This window comes from Molothrus ater, chromosome 4 (genome assembly GCF_012460135.2).
Source record: "Molothrus ater isolate BHLD 08-10-18 breed brown headed cowbird chromosome 4, BPBGC_Mater_1.1, whole genome shotgun sequence".
Classification (NCBI taxonomy): Eukaryota; Metazoa; Chordata; class Aves; order Passeriformes; family Icteridae; genus Molothrus; species Molothrus ater.
This window is the reverse complement of record NC_050481.2, coordinates 15,056,172-15,077,820: the sequence shown is the minus strand read 5'-3', so window position 1 is coordinate 15,077,820 and position 21,649 is coordinate 15,056,172. Positions and strand designations below refer to the sequence as shown.

Sequence of the window (21,649 nt, the reverse complement as noted above, 5' to 3'; positions counted from 1 at the left end):
TGCCATTATATTAGAAAATGCCACTGTATTATTACCACTGAAAAGTATTGGTATTTCCATTACTGTTAAAATAACATTTTATACTTTTAACATAATGTAGAACTTGTTTTGGATACAGAGACCTTCTTGCCCTTGCACATTACTTTCCTTAACTGTCAGGTGTTTTTGTAGGACTGAAAACATTAGGTACTACCTATTGGTTACATATTTAAAATGAGTACAATAAAAAAATCAGGGTTTCAGAAGCTTCCTTAAAAAAAATCTGCATGCAACAAAAAGAAATGCAATTTCCTAATGATTGCTGTAACTTTTTGACAAGAGACATGGAGGAGCAATGAAGGGAAGGGAATAGCTACAAAATGTAGTCAAAACTGATTTTGAGGAAACAATGCCAGGGCAACTAATATTTTTAACATTTTCAAGGGTAGTTTGATCCTTTGTATATTCTGGAGAGATTAAGAGGCAGGCTTCTTCATTTAGCACATTTGTTTATCTTGCTGCTCTTCAGAATTCACACAGTATATTATGTGAAATGAGAAGTTAAATTAAGTTTCTGAGAGTCTGAGAAAAGTTGCTAAGGTAATAATGCCAGCATACTTGTCAGGCAAAAAACAATTGCAGTTCAACTGAAGACAAAAAATTCTTGTCTAATCTATCACACTGCCTTCTTGTAAAAGATCAAATATCATATTCTTGTTGATGTTGCAACTATTAGATACAATTTTATAAAATTATTTGGAGCTTTTTAGTTTTGAAATATTTTTACATTCAGCTACATGTTTAACTGCAATTCACTGAGAACAGGCTCCCCCTTTCCATCATCCAATTGATTTATGCAGCAGATAGGACTTTCAGCATTGAAGAATAGTGTATAAAGGTGGTCAATAACTTCTAAAAAAATTGTAACAAAAAGGAAATCAGACAGAAATCTAGAACACATCCTACACTGAAAGAGCCAAGCAAGTAATATTGATACACATGCTGAATTCATTCTGGGACTTCTATTGGTCTGCTTCTGAGAAAAACAGACAAAACAAAAACCATCACAACAAAAAATACTCACAATGAATGACCTCTATAAAACAAGTTCATTAATAGAATACCGAGTCATTTTGCAGTTACAAGAACAAACAGAAAGAGAAATTATCTACCTGATTAATTGCAATAACAATAAACAAATTATTCAAATTTACTTTCCACAGAACATTTCTAAGAGGATCATGGAGGACTGTGACTGATGACAGGCACAAAAGAATCAAGTTGTTGCTTATCTTTCCTCTCACACTGACCTATGAGGAAGCAAGGAAACCCTCCTTCTAGACTAGAATTCCACATGCAGAGCTCTCATTTTCTTAGAATTATTAAGGCTCAAGGGAAACATCAGAAGAGGAGTTTGAAGTCAAGTATCCATAGCAGAAATTGCATCAGCATTACAGCTTTTCAAAAGCAATTCATATTTCTTCTAAATTACTGATGTTCTAACAATCTAAGTGTGTCAACTGATATATTTTTCATTGTTTCTCACAAATAGACTGTACCAAACTAATTTGCAAAACTGGTGTTTTAAAAACCTAGTAAACAGAGACTGATATTCACGTATATACAAGAAAAGGAAGGCTAGTCACATATAACCTGAATTGTCAATTTATATTATTTCTACAGATCCAAGCATGAAAACCTGGAGTCAGTTCTGGTATTTACTGGAACCACAAATGCTTGAGCCACGTGGATCCCTGCTACAGAACTAGATAAATTTATGAAAGGCCCATGAGCCAAGTGTCTCCAAGTTTTTTCCCACTCTGCAATTGCCAAACAAGCTGAGGAGGCAAACGAAGATCTTGAGAAAGCTAAAGCAAAGAATAAACTTACTGCGAGTGCTGTCTCGTTTTCTCCAGAAAAATGATATGCTAGACTTAAGCAATAGGCTGCTTCTCCATGCATCTTTATATCACCTCCTAAAGAGAGGGTAAAAGGTAGCGTTACCAGCATGATTTGAACAAAATTGCATTGGTATAGACAGCTCTTGCAGGTTCTTAAACAAGATACAGTGTAGTAAGTTTTTCCCTTTCCTTACCCCCCCGATGTATCTCTTTCTGAAAACATACAGTAGTAATTAAAAATAAAGGCTATAGAGTTCACCACGGAAGTTTAGCAAAGTCAGAGAAAATATCTTCCAGTAATAAAGTACAATCAAATTAACATGTCTGAGTTCTCTGTCATTAATAGTTTAATCATGGTCCTAAGTGAATTCACATTAGAAAATTATACTAGTCTCTCTATATATACTCAATATAAAATAAAAGTGGCTACAAATAAACCTTCATATATATAAACACAAAATGTATCTTGGCCCACACATTTTGCTAATGTGAATTTTGGTGAAACATCAAGACAGAACCACCGGTTCACCATTTTCATCTTATTCTCCTGTTTCTCTTCCTACCTCTGTTCTGCGATTCTGTAGTTTTTTTACTTTAGGTTTAAAAGTATTTATGCATATTAAGATAGAAAATTTTGTTTGCTTATGATAAAAACCTATTTTTTTCAAGTATAAAGTAAGTATGTAGAGTGAAAAGGTAACTTTTCCAGCAGATAGTATCAGTCAAAAACTGCCAAATCAACAGTGACTAGCCAATCAAAATAAGTGACCTCAGCTTCCATCAGTGACTTCACTTTCTGATTATGGGTTCACAGTTGTACATTATTGTTCCCATAAGGTTGTCAGTTTTGTTTTTGGAGATAAAGCTTTGAAGAACCTAAAAGTTTCTTTGTAGTCAGCAAGAAGGCATTTCTGCTTCAGTGAGATCTGCAAGAGTGTTTGATAGCATTTGTCTTTGAGTTTCATAGGAAATAATCACCCATTCAAAACCTTGACAATTTCTACTTTACTCTTGGGAAAATCATGGCCTACACATTGAATGAAGGAATAGAAAGCATTGTTTTCCACCTACCTTCTTTGGCCATCTTTAAAGCTTTTATTAGCATTTTGATGGCCTCTTGGTGTTGTTTATTTTCCAGCATTTTGTCTGCTAGCAATGTATAAATTCTCCAGAGATGCTGACATGCCAGTGAAGTGTAAGTGCGGCCTGTCTCATCCTTCCAGGATGTGCCCTCTGTTAGCTCATAAAAGGTTTCAAGGTGCTCAGCAGCTTTCGTTATGTGACCTGAAAAATGTCATTCATAATTAAAATCAGTGCAATCATCAAAAAATTGTTAAAGTTTGTTGTCTATAATAATTTTATTGTTATAAGTTGCAGCCAAACATTCCACAGATTTTTCAAGACTCTCCAATACATAACCCACAGATCACTGGAAAATAGAATCAAATTTCCCAGTACTCAGTAATGCTCTAATTTAAATTTGTTATATTTTTAATTAGCTTTCCTTTGTAAATTCCCAGTATTGAAGGGGTATGATTCCATGGATGCAAAGTCAGGATCTTCTAGAAAATAAATTTATTCTAGATTCATAAACCCTTTGTGGTTCTCATACATCAAATCACATTTATGCATAAATAATCACAACTGAAACCATTCCTCAAGTTTCTTTTTCCATAATGAAAACCTGTGGTGAAAGATTTGAAGTGTGGAGAAAAACTAAAAACCTTCATTCAAACAAATTAATCAATGAAAAAAGGAATTATCATGCAAAGTAATTCATTCAGCAGTTATTGCAAGGCCAACTCTGGTAAGTTTATCTAACAGATTTACTGCAAGAGCATTAACCATTGATAGATTAATTACTGAGCCTGAAGTAATATACTCCAAGGTCTTCAAATGTAAGTTACTCAAACACTTTTAAGGCAAAGGAAAGTTTGAAGATAGAATTCAATTCATTTTCACATTCAAGTAGTTTTTCCTCTACCTTTAGCTGGATTTACCTCTGTGCATAAAAATCAATCTAGGAGATTTCCATACCTGCTGGACAATGAAAATTCAAAGCTCTTGGAAAGAACAGAAAAGCTTTTTCTCATACATAATGGGTATTGCTGGGAAGCAGGTAAGATAAGACTATTTACACTAAAAATAATTTTAAGAAAGCATTCTAGTCACAATATCTTGTTTAGCAAAGACTCTTCTGTAGCAGGGAGAACTGTGAATGTGACCCTGCCTTCATAAGTGTGTATGTGATGGAGCAATCTTGTCCCATAGATCATCAATATATTAACTGTATTTCTATTAACAGCTGAAAAAAACCCATAAAATAGGTTCATTTATATGTTTGTAGTTTGCACCTCTTCTGAGATGGGATTCACAAGGAACTATTGCTGTTTGGCAGTCTTTTTTTACAGCGCTGAATTCAAACTGAAAAGGAACCAGGAAGAAAAGTTGTTTCCCAGTCATAAGAAAGGAAAGGAGAAAAGCTTGGAGATGTATGTTCTTTAAGCATTCCTTGAGAAAATGAGGTTATCTCCCCAGGCCTCCAGCCAACCTAGAGGCAGCAGAACAGCTATGACAGATTTCTCTTATTAACTCAATTTAGATTTGTCTTTTGCATATGTTACCCCTTTGTAACCATGCTTTCAACTTTGCAATATAAAACGTAACTCATCTTTATTAGAATTAAATTTATTTTCATATTAAGTTTCTCTGATGATTAAAATGAGTTCAACTAAAACTGACAAGCACAAGAAGCTCCTCTTTCAAAGACGCAATGAATTAAATGAGTGTCATAGACAAATAATTTTATGGCTTTACAGCCTAAAATTCATGTAAGAATCCCAGAGGAGACAACAGGTGCTGAAAAGTGCAGTGCCAGGTGAAAAGGGAGTCAGCAGGCTTTATTCTGTTCCATTCTACCTAGGAACAGGTATTGGAGAGATGGCCCAACACACTGGGAAAACAGGAAAAATTCTATACATTCTTCCCAAAAAAATATCACACGCTTGACATCAGACTGCACAATAGAAAGGCAAAGGGAAATTATCACAACCAGTACAAGCTGTTAACAGACTCCCTGACAGTAGATGCAACAGAGAATAGACACGTAGATTTGCTAAAGCCAGATGAAAACCCTTGTCCATTCTCAAGAGGCTTCCAATTTGAGTTTTTGTCTATCCAGTGCAGCTAACTCCTTAGGGCATAGTCAACACTGAAGTCAACAGAATTCCAGCTATTCAAGTTGCTAAAGGCAGATTTAAGATATTGAAGAAACTCATGTTGGGTTTGTGACAAATGATTGAAAGTTGAGTTAAAATGTAACATTAATAGGTAGAGCCAGACATACACTCTTCCTTGGAACTCTCCCCAAAGTTCATTAATAAATAGATCGTTCTTTTGAAAGGGTAGTATCATACATTTGAGTCATTGGGATAAACTACATGTGCAATGGATTCTTTACTAGAATTTGATTCATGTGTTACTCAAAAACTTTCAGTAAGAATGGGAAGCAGCAAACAAACAAATGGTATCACCATGAAGCTGAACAGTATCTGAGTTTCTCCTGACACTGTAACATGATCACTTAACAGGACACATTGTTTAGGTAAATAAAACTTGCAATCTTAAGGACTATTGATCAGGTTGTTGGAACTATCAGGTGTGGTGACTTCTACCAAGCTCCCTTCTTGCAGTATCCCCTTGAGAAAGTTTCTATCAGACTAGAAATGGAACTCATACATTCCATACTCCCCATATTTCTCAGGAGCTGACCTAACCCTAAGAGCTGTGACCCGACACTCCTTATGCCAGACCTCAGCGAAACCTCTTTGGAAACAACCCACCTACATCGAGCTTCAAAATGATAAAGTAATATGATTTTTTGGTAATATTCAAATGGATCTATATTACATTTTGCCTCACTGAATTACCAAGAAAGATTACACAGTAAAATGTAAAACAATCTGTTCATAGAAATACTAAAAAGAAAGTGATTCACAGAAAGCCAAAACACCTGCTCATTTCCTTAACAAGGAAGAGATGGAATTCCTGACATGAAAGCCCTTACAAGGGAATTTGCTTACTGAAGACTCTTTCAAATAAGAGCTATTTTGAGACTTCTCAAATTCATGGAAGGTAAAACATTTAAGACTTTGGAATTTATTCTTCCATGAAAATAAACTGAAATTCTTTGTTGCCACTGGCAAATGACACATCAGCTTATTTATTTAATCCATAATGCTTCTGTGAAACTCAAATATTGTGGGAAAATAATATTTTCAGGGGGCCAGTGAGTTTACTCCCTGTCATGAGTCAGTTCAGCTGGAACTGATCAGGCCAGTGCACTCTAATTTTTAAACACTGAACTGCTGCTAGTGTTGCCTGCAGACATTCATACAACACCATCTGAAAATCTAGAAAAAACATTAAAAGAAAGCAATTAGCCAATTGCAGAACATCACTGAGAATAAGAGCATTTTTATCTTACTTAGGCAGTGAAAAGGCAGAGTTTTAAATTACTTTTCTTATGAACTGAAAAACAACGAAGACCAAAAAAAGCAAAATGAGAAGAAAAAACAATGGAGTAAGAAAATCACTTGAAACAGCTTGCAGAAATGTATTTTTATAGGTCTAGGAATTCAAAGAGAAAAGCAAGAAAGTGTTTCCAGGAAATCCATGTTTGAAAAATCTATTTGCAGAATGTTACACAAAGCAGTAAAGCTATTTTCAGTTGGCAACATTAATAGCAATTGCATATTTATTTTCACAGTGCCGTGTAGAATTTATCTTCGTGGATACCAAATGGACTTGGAGAATCTCTGATGTCTCTCTTCTCTTCTTATAAAAGGAATCAAAAACCAGAATGATAACTCTTACAACATATGTACTACCACTACCAAAATTTTACACTTGAATAATTTTTTATAGTTTAATATAACTCAGGGCATAACAAAGGAAATCCCATCAGCAACAGCTTAATCTTAAATATGGGAGGCTAACATTGTCACAATATAATTTTGGGAGTAGAAAATCAGTTTTAAATAATTATATATGAATATAAGAAATTCTGACAGATTTGTGCTACACTGTTTTCACTGAATTGCTTCAAATTAAAAAACTCATTCAAGCAAAATAATTCAATGCAATGTTTTTAGATCATCGAAAAGTTCATTTATAATTCTCCTTCTTAAAACTCAATCTAAAAATACAGGTTTCTTATATCAAAATAGATACCAAACCAAAAGGGGTATATATGGAGACTACTATTTTGCCTTTTTTTTAAGTAGAAAGATTGACTAGATATTAACACAAATGGGTTTAAATGTGAAGCTGCCATAAAAGCAGGCACATAAATGTAATTCTCCCAGCCGCTATTTTGATGCACATTTTTGATTCCATGAATATTTTATGAAATGGCCCAAACTAAAGCCATATAACATTCCTGCATTACTGATGCTTGCGCCCGTAAGCTACAAACATTAGAGGCATGATTGAGTGCATTAAAATGAACTCATTCAGCAGTGCATTGATTACTTGAAGGAGGAAAAAAAAAAGTTACTCCCACTTAAGAAAACAGCACACAAACCTGAAGTTTTCAATACTGAAATTAGAGACTCAATTTTGACTAATGTGGTATTTAACAAATAAAGGCAGTGCAAAACTATCTAGAATTCTCTACCTACATTCCTGACTTTAATTAGGTGAGATGTTAATTAGGTTCACAGATTGCTTCCAGTAGTGTACAGGTAATTTAAAATGTCACAATCTGCAAAATGCAGTGACTGACCTGCTCTAGCTCCATGCCTCAGCAATACTGAGAGCACCTAATGATTTCCTTTTCTATCAGCTCGCATATTTGCCAATGAAAATAATGCCACAGAAACAACTGCACAAGAAAAGTGACAGGTCTGTTAGGTAACCTGCCCCAGCAGCACCACTAGAACCAGGAAGCACATTTAATTCTAAATTACAAACAGTTGTTGAGGGCTTCAGAAAATATTCTGCTGTAGATTAAAACAACTTAAAGGTAAAATAAACTCTGTGTATATTATAGTATATACAGCATCTTTGGCCATCAGTTATTTCACTACACTATGAGAACACAAAATCTGGTTGAAGCATCAGCTAATGGTAACAAAACCCAAAAATGCTATTGTCTTTGAAAAGATAAATGCTTACATTCCAGTCTAACGGCTTGAACTACTTGTATTAAGCTCAGTTTCTCTGTTCAATTATTACAGCACTACTCATGCTGAAATACTTAACTCTGCCACAGAGATTGTTACAAAACTGTTTAACAGAGATGGGTTCACAAGAAACATAAAACAAGGCTCTCATTCAGCAAACACCTCTCATTCAGTTGAACCACCTTGGACTCCTGAGGTAAAATGAATTGTAAAGAAGCCACTGGGACAGCTCTTACATTCAATAACCTGAATTCATGTGCCAGCTGAAAAAACAAGAAAAAAATTGCAGAAAGGATTTAAGATAAAATTTTGTGGTTTCATAACTCTCCAAGATCCATCTCAAACAAAACCAATCATCAGCCAACAATCAAAGTGAGTATTTTTAAGATAATGGGTAAAAACCTTATATGAATTTACTTTAGAGAAGCTGATTTTTTTTTCTTTTTTTTTCCAGAAAGACTCCACCACGAGCTTTAGCAAAATGATGTAGGCAGTTCATAAGAATATTGCAATGAACACACTGGCTCATCATGGGGTATTCTGACCATTCCTCCAGTCTGACAATACACCAGTAGATCTTACCTGGAGTCCAAGTTGCCTAAGGCCAGCTGAAGCCATACCTGAGAAGTAGAACACTTGAAGGCACAAAGGAGAGAGGAAGAGAGAAAAGGAAAGTTGAGCTTCACACAACCTGAGATGTAGCATTGGTGGACTGACTGCAGTGCAAAAGGACAGGATTTTATCTTCCCTTCTCTGGGTGAAGGACTGCCAGCCAAGTCTTAGGTACGGCACCTTAGAGGATGATACATTATTTCTGTTTACATTACTTAAACAAATGTGTGTTGCCTGAAAAGAAAATCATAACTGTAGTAATCCAGTGAGCATTAGAGCATATGTAGTCTTGTCCTCTGAGGACCTATATTACTTGCCTTAAAGCTCAAGCACTCAAAATACACCTACACAAACCTAGAGGGCAGTGCATACTGTAGAACCCGCAGCAGGACAGTTCACAGTTTCTGTATCACACCACCAGCACACTGGGATATCAAACCTGTTCTAAAAAGGGCTTACTTAAAGGCTTCTCCCAGAGACACCTCACAAGGTAGGGATAATGCTGGCTTTTCTGGCTGCTCTCTAATCCCTTCCCCTTCTGCTGCCAGCACTCCTGAGCTGCAAACAGGAGGGTTTTCCCACAGGCAGCTGAAATGACAGCTGTTTTGGGAATGGTGTACTGTGGACCAGCAAGGGGAAAAGAAAAGACAAGCAAACGGGTCCCAGATGAAAATTCCACTAACTTGTCTGTCTTACATTCATATTCAAATGAACCAACATGCAAAATTTTGGTTTACAATTAAAATTCCTTTATCTTTTTAGGTTAACACATTTTATGAAAGCAGCATTTGTCACATGCCACCTTCTGATTTTTTTGATTATATATAAATAAGCGCTTTTTCATACACATCCATTTTAATCTGGAGGACAACATTTCAAACAATGTTGAACATTAGCTGAATGATCACACACCCATTTTAGAGAGAATGGAATTCTTGCTTCACAGTATTATTCAAGCCCTCTTTCATGCTTGCAGAGCATCAAAGTGCTCTGTTCAATATGCAAAGGCTACCTAAGATGCAAAATGCATTCAGGAAGCTCACACTGTAAAACTTCAGGCTCTGGATAAGAGCAGGCCCACACTCAGTGGGATGCTCCCATTTCAGGTTTCACAAATATTTGAATGTCTATGGGTGGATATCTAAATGCAGAAAGGGAAGGGAGCAGAAAACTCAGGGATGAATGGCACATACTTTGCAATTCTGTTTTTCAGAGCTTAGGAGTTTTTAAAGTTCAACAGAAATAATGAAAACAAGTTATATTAGTATTCAACCTCAAAGACTAATATGATCATTACCTTTTAAATAGAGAAAGTGACACTGAAGCAGATTAGTTTCACTAATTTTTTTTTTTTTGCTAAGTCATGTCAAATGCTTGCTTTGGTTTAAATACTTTTTTTTTGGTCAGTGTTTACATTTTATTCAGATTCCACCCAGCTCTCGTTACTTTCCAAAGCTTCCAATAATAAATTTATTATCAGATGCAGTGCTCCAGCACTGGAGCTGTTCTGTGGTGCAGATGATTCACTTCAGAAGTGCAGCTGGATTAATGACCTGCTAAGATCCCAGCCAACCGGAAGGATTCTCTGAAGAGCAAGATATATTTTTATTAACAGCTTTGTGTTTGCTTTATCTATGGCTTCTCCAGATTATTGGTAATGGCTGAGGACATGCAACCCTGGCAGCTCTCAGTGACACTGGAAAGGCACCTCTGGAAACAGCCTCCTTTATCAATTACTGAAAGGAAACACTGCCTCGAGGAAAGTTTATGATGACAACTGCTGGTCCAGCTACAGTATTCCAAGACCTCTCAAAGCTTTGAAGCAAAGAAAAAAAACTCAGAGAAAGGGCAGCTTCTTCTCAGTACCAGTCATTAAGCAGTAAATAATTAAAATACCCTGGAAAAGACAGGTAAAATACAAGCAGCAATGTCAGTAATAGACATGAAAGAGAAGAGGGGGAAAAAGAATTTAAAAAAGCAAAGAAATAATTCATTTGAAGTTTTAATAAAGTTTCATTTGCAGTCTTGTTTAAAGATATATCAGACTTTAGGGATGTAACCTAATTACATTTTTATTCTAAGTTCTATTCAAATATCTTGGACTTTGAATCTTTAACACAGATCAAACACAGTATAATTTACTCGTGGCTATCAATACTTTAAAAAGATCTCTTCATTAAATGCCATAGTCTTATGAACATGCATATAAAGCAAACAGAGCAATACTGGATACCAAAAACATTTAGAATATGATTTGTACAGAAGTACCTATATAAACAGTTCACCTGAGTGCAACATACTATATTCAAGCACACATCAAATGTTTTTTCTAAAATATTCCTGTTACATCTTTCATAGTTCATGTAAACAGCCACAGCTTTTTTACAGTAGTTTTATGACTTGAAAATGAACTTTACAATCACTGAACACATAGGAATGGAAACTAATTTAGGATCTTTTTTTCATATGTCAAAACTTTTAATGACAATGCAAATGACAGAGTTTAGAATCAGCACCTGTGCACTGCTGTGAATATTTCTTGAAGAGCTTATTAGAAAGCAAGAATACAGACTGGTCCCCAGGTGTATAGCAGAACTAAAAGATTCTTCATTTGAAGAGTTAGGCCAGGAAAGTGGGAGTGACCACAAAAGGACTAAGGAAACTTACTTTTTCTTAGTGTAAAGAATATTGTTACTTCCTTGTGTTTAATAATAAACTGATTTAAAACAAGTGAAGTGAAATCATGTAGAAAGTATTACATTTTTACAGATTTCCTTTCAGAAGTAGGATAACTACAGAATTTTTCCTGAGTTCTCTTATTCAAAATACCTTCATTACCAACAAAAACCTTTTAAAAATAAGAATAAAAAAAAATTTTGAAGAATATTTTTATGAACTTAACAGGCCCCTTTTTCTTTCATGTTGCATGTTCAGAAGCTTTTTTCAGACTTAAGACTGCTAATTTGAGCTGAAAATATTCCTAATTTCTATAACATCAATTCCAGACAGTACTTGTTAGTTCAATACAAGTAACAGCCCTGTAATAATAAGATGTAATTTGCTGGGGAACTACTTTGTGCACCTGCAGGAGGATGAGCTCAATTACTTAATAAACCTGTTCAATCTGTCCTGCCAAGAATTGAGAAGGATTTATGGCTGCTTCTGACTGACAGAGAAAAGCAGAATATCCAAAGAGTAAGTCCTAGCAATTTGCTGCATAAATTCTTTAAATTATGCTCTACAATTAAGTTTTTCCCAGCCAACTTATATATTCAATTTTTTAGCAATCAGAAAACAATATAACCATTTTGTGAGACAGAGTAAATGCAGAATAACAAAGGAGAATTAACTTCAATTGATATGGTGAAAATCATTGACTGGAAGTACCTTAAATGGTCAAACTGGGTATGCAGAATTTCATGTCCCATTAATGGAAAGCTTCTTTCTGTCTTTAAAGTTGCCTGATGTGGAGACTCTTTATAACTTAAAATTAAGCAACAGGTTTATGTAGTTAAAGACAAAGGATTTGGAAACAAGTGAGTATGTTTCCTAGGTCTAAATTATTCCTACATGCCTTTTCCTGAATAAGCTGTTTGAGAAAAAAAAAAATCACAACTAGGAATAAATCTGAGAAGTTTGTAGTTTGGGATATGCAACCTGGGGCAAGGAGGGGGAATATCATGATAAACCAATGATAGTTGGTTACTACTGGATTTGGTCTGTTATACAAATATGTATGTTCTCTCCAGACAATGAACAGTACAGACACTTTTAGGGTAGTCTCCACAGGGAACAAATCTATATGATCATCCTGTTCTTCAACCACATTTGGAGTGAGTTTCAACCAAATTTGGTAAGAAGTCCATAGGACAGTAAGTTCCAACCACATTTTTAGAAAATTAATATCTTGAGGACAGACATTGATCCAAACTCCAGAGAGACAGAAAGGCAGGCAGAACTTGCTGCACATGTTGAGACAGCAGCACTCTGCTGGGCCAGGGAGCAGCACGTTCTCATCCAGCTTTAGTTTATCACAGCACACACCAAACCTCACCTGGTACAAGTGCTGTAGAAGCACAGAGGAAAGGGTACTGTACAAATGCAGAACAAACCTGTGGTTCCTGTCTGAGAGGATAGATAATCTCTAAATCTCTAGAAATATGGCTCTCCTTTAGGCCACTGTCATGTTTTAACTAGCACACAAGCTTCCTATAAAAAATTACATAGGAATATATATCTTTGAACACTTTTCCTGGTTTTGGTCCACACAATGACAAATGTCATTATAAAAAGGAGAAAGATAATGAGCTTCATGTTTTATCAAAAATCACAAAGGTAACTGGGTACCAAGACAAGTTGCTTACAGAACAGAATCTCCAACACAAACAAAAATATAGAAAAACCTATCTTTTAGCTGATAATTTGAGTTGCCTTTGTTTCTGAATGAAGAGATTGGATTAATTTTAGGTTGCCTTCTTCCAGTGTCTAACCTGGGCTTATGGATACAATGGTATGGAGACCTCAGATACTGGGCATAGCCTTATGGGGGAACCATAACACAGTTAAATAGACAGGCTGGATTGTTCAAATGCAGCAATTCTGTTATCAGTGACAGCTCTGCACTCGACAGTTAGTGAGGAAGAAATGAATCTCTCCTCACAAATGCTGTCCCCCTGGTTTGTTTTATTTACCAGCTGTTTGCAATTATGCAATCAGATTGTAAAGCAGAATGTTTCTACACTATACTATGGAGGATTTGCTATTTAAGTGGGCTTGGCAGACTTGCAGCACAGATAAGAACATAAAGCTCTATTAATGTAGAAGGTGCATGTGGGCCACCCATCCCACAGGTGAATTTTATTCTGGTTATACTTCGCAATCTCCTAAAAAGAAACAAGATTTTTATGTAATTAAAATAAACTTGCAAATTGTTCACACACAAAAGCATATGAAATTTCACAAGCAATTTTAACTTTTGCTTTTTTAAACTTTTTTAGTACTTCATTTTGCAATATTAACATTCTCTTTTTATATCTGAATATAAATTATTTCTGCCTGAAGGCAAACCAATTGGGGAAATTCTGCTTAAACGTGCATATTTCCTCTGCATAGATACTCATGAATTTATGCTGAGTTTCTCTCAATTATTTATACATTACAGTTTTCAATTAAAAAGCACTTGCCATAAACAATTCCAAATACAAAATCAACAATTTCTTAGTAATACTGGATTCTTAGCAAGAATTTCTTGACTAAGAACAAGAAAATAAACAGTTTAGACTTTTTATGTTCCAAAACCAAAAAGATGGATCATAACATCTTAAGTTGTTGTTCAGCAAATATATCCAATAATTAATAGTTAAGCTTCATAACTCAAAGCTATCCTGTACAACTTGTTTCAGGTGCAACCTGCTTTAGCAGGACAATTGGACTAGGTGATCTTCAGAGGTTCCTTCCAATCCAGCCATTCTGTGAAATGCCCCTTAAACACAATCAGAACCTTTCCATCAATTTCTGCAATGCCTTAATAAAAACTTCAATTTCAATACAATGGCAAAGTGACAGGGAAAATTCTACACCTCAGTTTCAATCGAAATTGTTAAAATCTGCAAGAATCCTGTGATTTTTTTTTCCCTAACAAATTAATTACACTTAGAAGTCCCTCCCATTCAGTAGGTCTTTCAACCCGAAAGGTTTCTATCAAATTCCAACATATGAAATAGACCATATTTTATCTGTGATCACAGATAAAACAATTAGACCTTTTCAAATAAATCAGGCGCAATCAATTCAAATTTTTGGGGTAGGTGCAAAGTGATCAACTCTGGCATATCATTGCTCTGTTGGAAAAGCAATAAGAATTTAAGCTTATAAACTCTGCTTATAATCAAGGCAGAGCTGGATTAGGACTGAACACTTATAAACCCTTCATTAATTTGCAGAATATGGCAGATTTTTGAAATGTCTAAGCTATTTCAGAAAGGACTAAAGGAATCCCTTATTGAGGTCTCGTAAGGCTCGCAGTCTAAAAAGCACACGCATGGACAAAACTGGGTTTGTGGATTAGCTGTATGTTGTGGCAATCAGCTCTGAGATTCCCAACATTGCTTTGTACTTGCTCCCTTTCTCTCACTAGTTCTGCCTGGCTTTAATCTTTTCAGCCTGTAAAGACTTCAGATAAAGTATCACCTCCACTTTTGTTGATCCTTATGTGCTAGCAGAATAGAAATCTGATGACTAATTCAAAGTCACCACTGCCTAGAGAATAATGGCATCATTTCCACACATCTTACAGCTCTCATAGCAGGGGAGATCCAGGTTCTGGAGTGGCACTGATACACATTTGTAATTAATTTTATTCATTGGATGCTACTGTGATACTTACATGCTTTCTAAAACAGTTATTTAAATGTATCCAGAAATGTTCCCAAGCACTGTAACTGACAGGTACCCTAAGTTCAGATGCCTGGTTGAGCTATGCTTTTGAATAACATAGAAATTTACCTGGTTTTGTTGTAACATATTTGAAGCAAAGACCTCCTACAAGTACAAACTCCTTGTTTTCTCCCAGAGTGTTCTTTTTATTGATATAAGTTAATCTTAAACTTTGGGATACATATATTTAAGGTGCATATCACTTCATGCATGATAGGTAGCAAGCATTTAGCACAAAACAGAAAGCACTCAAATATTGCAATGACGTAAGAGCCTGTACAAAACAATACTTGACATTTTGTTTTTCAGTGCACTCCAACTGTCTCTTCTGCAAAATACAACAGTGTAAACCTCAAGTTCACAGTTAACTTCAGCAGAAAGCACAGGAATATAATCTATCATAAACTATTATTATAATCTTACTCTCTGATATTCTTATAATGACTTCTGAAATTCTGATATTACTTCTGAAAATGCATTGAAAGCACAGGAAAAAAAGTTTTTTTTTTTTAAACTCACATTTCTTAAGAGAACCTATCACAAAGCCGGTGCTTACTTGGTCAACAAGTAATTCTAGATTTAACATGAGAAAAATGTGTTATGTCATTGCATTTTCAGTGTCTGTAAAGTAACATCAGCACATTAAAGAGCTATGTGAAAAAAAATAAGTAATAAATGAGTAAATAAAGTAAAATAATGAGTAAAAAAAGTAATAAAATGACTTATTAGCAGCCCTCTGAGGAAAGACAAACTGGGGGGGATAGCACAGCTAATTGAACAGCATCAAAATCTGAACACTTCTACAATAATCAGTGAATGCTTCGCACCTTATTTTATAGGCAGAGTATTTTAGGGAAGAGGTAAAAAATCTCATTCTGTGAAGCAATGCCATTAAAATAATGTTTGCTCCAAGCAGAACATTCCATTTGTTTCTGCAGCAGGCTACTCACTTATTGTTCTCTTTCCCTTACTGGCAGCTACTAATGGCCTGCATCCAAATATCATGACTGAAGTCTACACCACCAACACCTCAAATATTTAGCTTTGAAGATTAATGAACATCAGGTTATATCCAGCCTTTAGGACAGGGACCAGGCTGAAAGTCAAAGAACTTTAAATTTGATTACACAAAAATTACCCAGCAAATTTATTGATTTTCTTCCAAGGCAAACAGCAATCTTTACAAGTCCATGTTTAATTTTATACTCCCAAGCAATCAGTCCTAAGCATATACAGACAGCTTCCTTTCCCAAGTAATGAAAAATACCCTATTGGATAAGAGAACTGAAAATAACTGGGACCAGATGTTTACATTTATTCCTGTAGATACACCCCCAGAGAAGAGTGAATCTGACTAATTTGTTTCACAAATTAATTATCAAATTATAAAGAACTGAACAAAAGAAAAATCAGAATTAAAATTTTACTTATAACACCATTAAAACTGATGGAATATTATATAATGCCAACCTAATATGTCCTCTTACACTTTTTTCTCCAATCAGAACTTGCCCTTGAATCAATTTTTCACCCTTGAAAATACAAAGTGCATGGAATACATCTGCTGTCTTTTTATCTCAGTGGTCCCTCAAAGCAAATTCTATGCTTACTCTCTCAGCTTCTTTATTTTTTTTACCTCTCTCTCTCTGGAAATAAAATACTTTCAACAGACAGAGACCACAGATTCAGTGGAGTTTTACCCTGGGCACTGAAAATCCACTTGGCTTTATTTCTTGTTAATAAGTTAATAAGAAGCTTCTCTTCTAAAAGTTTCTAATATTCTTCAGCAGGAAAATAAAATTTCTGCTTCTCTGATCATCTCAGGCTATTTCATAACTTTACTTATGTGCTTTTATAATGGGCCTCAAGATATTTAAGTATTCAACAACTTTTGCTTAAGACACCCTAAAGTAGAAAACCTTAATTTTTTTTTTTAGGCAGTGCTTGGGTAACAGCAGTGAGTCACACTCAGTAAGAGCCTTTGAAGTTACAAGTAGATTTGAATGTTTGCTTGTCTGCACCTTAAAATTTTATTTTTTAGTAACTAAAGGACCAAGTAAAAAGGTTGCAAAAAAAAATTTAAATCCAGCAATTTTTCAATCATTTTATTCTACTGAGTAAGAGATAGATAACTGACCTAAGCATTTTTCATTCAAAATGAAAATGACTTGGTTGTGACTGGCTGGGCTTTAAGCAACTGCTATTTTATCAACTGGGAAACTGGATGATACCATGAGTAGGAAAAGTAATCCTTCCATTTTACTGATTATTGGTACATGCTCAAATTTTAAAACTGAATCCAAGTCTGAGTGTGGCAGGCAAGAAAGATAAGACAACAGTTCACAGGAAAACAGTGTGAATGACCATCAGTTTAGAAAGATGCGAGGAAATATAACAAAAGGTGCCATGTGTCAGCTGGAAGAGAGCAAGAGGAAAAAATAGGATAACGCTCTTTTAATAAAAAAAAAAAAAAGGGGCTGCAGACTTCTTGTTTTATGTTCAGGCTTTTGCTGGGAAATGGGGCCATCTCTCAAAACACACCCATTCCACCAAACATTTAATGGAATTAGACTATATCCACAAAATATTTCAATTTCTGTCTTTTTTTTTTTTTTAAGAGAAGCCACTTTATATGAGAAACCACTCACAAGTTGAGTTCAGAGTTGGAATTGTTTCAACCCACAGTCAAATTCAGAAACAAAACCATTGTGGCTACACAAATCACATATTTTAAGCAATAGTTAGGCATGCAGCACACTTACAAATTAGAACTGGAAGACAGGCTTTATTCACTTACTTGAGGCTTACTTATTGCTTGCCCTCCCACACCATGAAAGGATTTTAGGCAGACAGAGGAAAATGCCTTTTTTATACTCAGACTGCTATCCACACACAAACCCCTCTGCCATGAAAGGTAATATCTGCTCTTAAATACAGAAACAAGGTTCACCTTGATATAAGAAAGCAATATTGTTCACAGTGAGAACAACTGTTCACTGCAACAGGCTCCCCAGGGATGTGGTAGAGTCCCCATCACTGGAGGTTTTTAAGATGCAATTGACAGGGTGCTAAAATAACCTCATTTGGGCTCCCTTTTCCATGAAAGGTTGGATCAGATCATCTGCCAAGGTCCCTCAGAGCCTGGGCTGTTCTATGATTCTAGTTACTTCTATTAATATCTTCTGATTTCAGAGACTCCCAGTTTAAGGATGTACATGGAGAGAAAGGGAGCTAGTGGTGAGGTCTAAGTCTGAAGCAAACACCAATGTGGCAGACAGGAACAAACAAAGAGGGTGTCACTTGTGGCCAAGAGAACCAAAAGGTCATTTTAAAAAGAACAAAAATACAGGATGTTTATCTAAGTGTAAATTAGAAGCAGGATTAAACATTACAGAACTACATGTCCCCAGCTCTTTTAATTCAGCCCAGTTTGTGTAACCAGAGATGCCATCCAAAGCAGCTTTGTGATGTCAGTGCCTTACCTTCTTCCTCTTCGATGAGGCCCATGTTTACATATGCTTGTGCCTTTCTCTTCCCACCATCAATTTCTACTAATTGAGCTGTGTTATAGCTTTGTTCATAGAAGTAGTTACTTAACCATTTGTCCTCAGGGTCATTGAAACAGCAGGCCAAGCTAAGCTGGTTATCATACACCTTCTCATAGTGCCCTTTAAAAACAAAAAAAAAACCAAAATAAAAATGTAATATTATCATCAGTGTTCAGAAATTCTGCATGTTATAGCAACAATACTATTTTTATTTCTACATTCAAATGCCATCAAGTTCTGCTATGTGTTCACTCAGAGAAGTTAAAGAGGAAAATTATAATCTTACAAATTAAGCAAAATTGGAAACATTTTTGTTCTCATTTCTGTGTGCAAAACCAGAATTCAGTTCAATAAACACACAGAACTTGGATAAAACACTGGCTAGTCAAAAGAGAAGTCAGAGTGAGACTGGAGAAGCATTTGTCTGAGCCTCTGGGCCCTGAAAAGGCCTAAGAGCTTTCCGAACCTTGGACCTCTAAGGTAACAACTCTGTTGATGGAGATTAAGAATCAAAAAGAACATTCTGCAAACACAATCCATTAATTCATATAATTTTACATGTTCAAAGTATGACTTACAAGAGAGGCTTTGCGTTTTCATGCATATTCCCATGTTTAATACCTTAGCACTCTTAGAAATTAAAGACAAACTGAAATTGCACCCATTTCCCTAGGAACCTCCCACCCAGTTCACCAAGGAATTGTTCTCAGAACAAATGTGGAAAGCAGTGTGTTTTAAGTCACAGATGATATGGCCTGAAGTTTTGCCAGATTCCACAGCCTGAAGTTCGGATTCTACTCTTTATCATCTCAAACAGCTGAATGAACACACATTATCCCTAAAATTTACAAAAAACCTGCAACTCCTAAATCTAAGTAGCATTACAAAATTATCCACAATTTAAAGTTACAGAATAACAACTTATTTCCCTTGAAAAAGTACCTTTTAAAAAACCCCACAAGATATCAGCCTTGAATTATGCCAAAACTTTACTAATTTGGAGTAGAAATCTAAAACTTTCCTGACAAGTCTCATCATATTGTTCCACACTAAAGTGAACTTGAAAGATCTATTTCTTATATGATACTGAAAAATCTATGAAATAATAAAGTAAAACATGAACCTTATGTGAAATTGAATAATTAGCTAAAATTCCATTGCAGTTTTGCTGGGCTACTTAGTGTGTTTGTGGCTGTTAAATGAATATGAGCCAAACAACCAGCACTAAAGAAATTTCCACATATTTGGGTAAAAAGGAGTTAAGCACAGGTCTGGCAGCAGTAAGAGACTTTTTGGTTAAGCTGGGTGTGTGAACAGAACTGCTTTGTTTTCGGGAGCTCTGCAATTTGTAAGCTTTGCTCAAAAAGAGAGAGAATGGAGAAAAGAAAAACCCCTCTTAATTCTGTGTATGGAGCACCACACAGAAATCAACTGGGAAAAAATAAAGCTTTTCAGCATAGGCAAGAAATTCAAGTCCAGATCTTTCCCAAATATTTTAAATCTATGACAACCATATCGAAACACTTCAATCAAAAGATGCAGTTAAATTCTCTTCTTCTGCAATCTACAAGAAGAATTGGGGGAAATCCAGCTTCCAAAAGGATGAGTTTAATGACTAAATTCCACCACCTGTGCAAGTCACTTGCATTGTTTGGAACACACAGCAGCAATTACCCAAACAAGTACTTTAAATTCATCACTAAACCAGACAAGAGGGATTTGTCAGCCTCATCTCTAGTATGTTCTGTCTTAAAATTACAAATTACATATGATCTACTTGAAGAAATGTAAGTCTCATTCTCTCTATTGTCATGACTGTTATTTGACTTCTATCTTGATAAAGTTCTTCAGTGTGTTGCACAACACAGTAAGGACTTTATTCTTTTGAGAAAAAGAGCTACCACCTAATCATGTCTGTACCATGAACATCTTCAAGATGTTCATCTACTACTTGTTTCTCCTCCTTTTTTCTCCATCTTGGTAATTTCAGAGAACATTATCTGAATTCTTCCTGCTTAAAGGTTTTTGAAATCAAGCTGAAACCTTTTCCCCATTCTTGAACACTCCTTTTATCTTTTGATTTAAAAATTCATTCCTCTAATTGTAAACAATACTTTTTTTTTTACTGCTTGTGTTATTTTATTAATTTTATTTATTATTTCACTTTCTTATTTATTTTCTCAGAATATTGCCTTCTCAGATTTCTAACTTTCTAATAATTCCCATTAAAATATATATAAAATTATGATTTAGAAATATATAATACATATTGCTTCAATTTCTAATATTTTAAAAGAGATAACATCCCTTCCAAGAAATGAGTGATTCACAATCTCTTTAAAATCACCAAAAAAGAAATAGCTCAGAAATTACATTTAAATTATCATCTCATAATTTGCATCTAAGGTTCTAAGCTTAAGTTTTGAAATTCAGCTTTGAGAGGAATAATTATCAATACACAGGCCTCATGTATTCCTAATCTGAATATTCTTCATGGTTCTGAGTCTTCATGCCTTTTGTTTCTCCTCAGGACTGAAAAAGCACCTCCTGGGTGCCTCTTTTTCAGAATATCCTGGAGTCTACATTGTATAAAACATACTTATACATTAGAAATTAAGACTATTTTGGTACAATAGCCTCATCAAAATCTTTTCAAATGATTCTGGAACAGAAACAACAAAACTGGGTTGGGCTTAATATAGCTACATTTACCTGTGTGTATGCACACACACACGTATACATATATGCCTGTATTTGTATATGGTTATAACATATTTATACATCTATGCAATATCATGATCTATCACACATATCAACATTATACTAAATCCAAGACACTGGACTGTACCAGCTACTAAGAAGAAAATTAATTCTATCCTAGCCAAAACCAGGACAACACACAGAAATAAAGTTAACACCCAGTTGGGATTCATCCAAACTTACTAATTTAGATACAGATAGGAGTTACCTAGGATTCCTTTCCTCTCAG

General features: G+C 35.2%; 1 protein-coding gene across 1 annotated transcript in view; it reads right to left on the bottom strand.

Annotated features, from left to right (window-relative positions):
- Window positions 1-21,649, bottom strand: part of TTC29 (tetratricopeptide repeat domain 29) — a 113,060-nt gene that overhangs the window by 65,532 nt on the left and 25,879 nt on the right. Inside the window, exons 5-7 of the mRNA XM_036382455.2 lie at window positions 18,595-18,780; window positions 2,952-3,164; window positions 1,870-1,955 (exon numbers count right to left, since the gene is read on the bottom strand). Of these exons, the coding sequence (XP_036238348.1) occupies window positions 1,870-1,955; window positions 2,952-3,164; window positions 18,595-18,780 (485 nt within the window). The remainder of the gene's footprint in view (window positions 1-1,869; window positions 1,956-2,951; window positions 3,165-18,594; window positions 18,781-21,649) is intronic.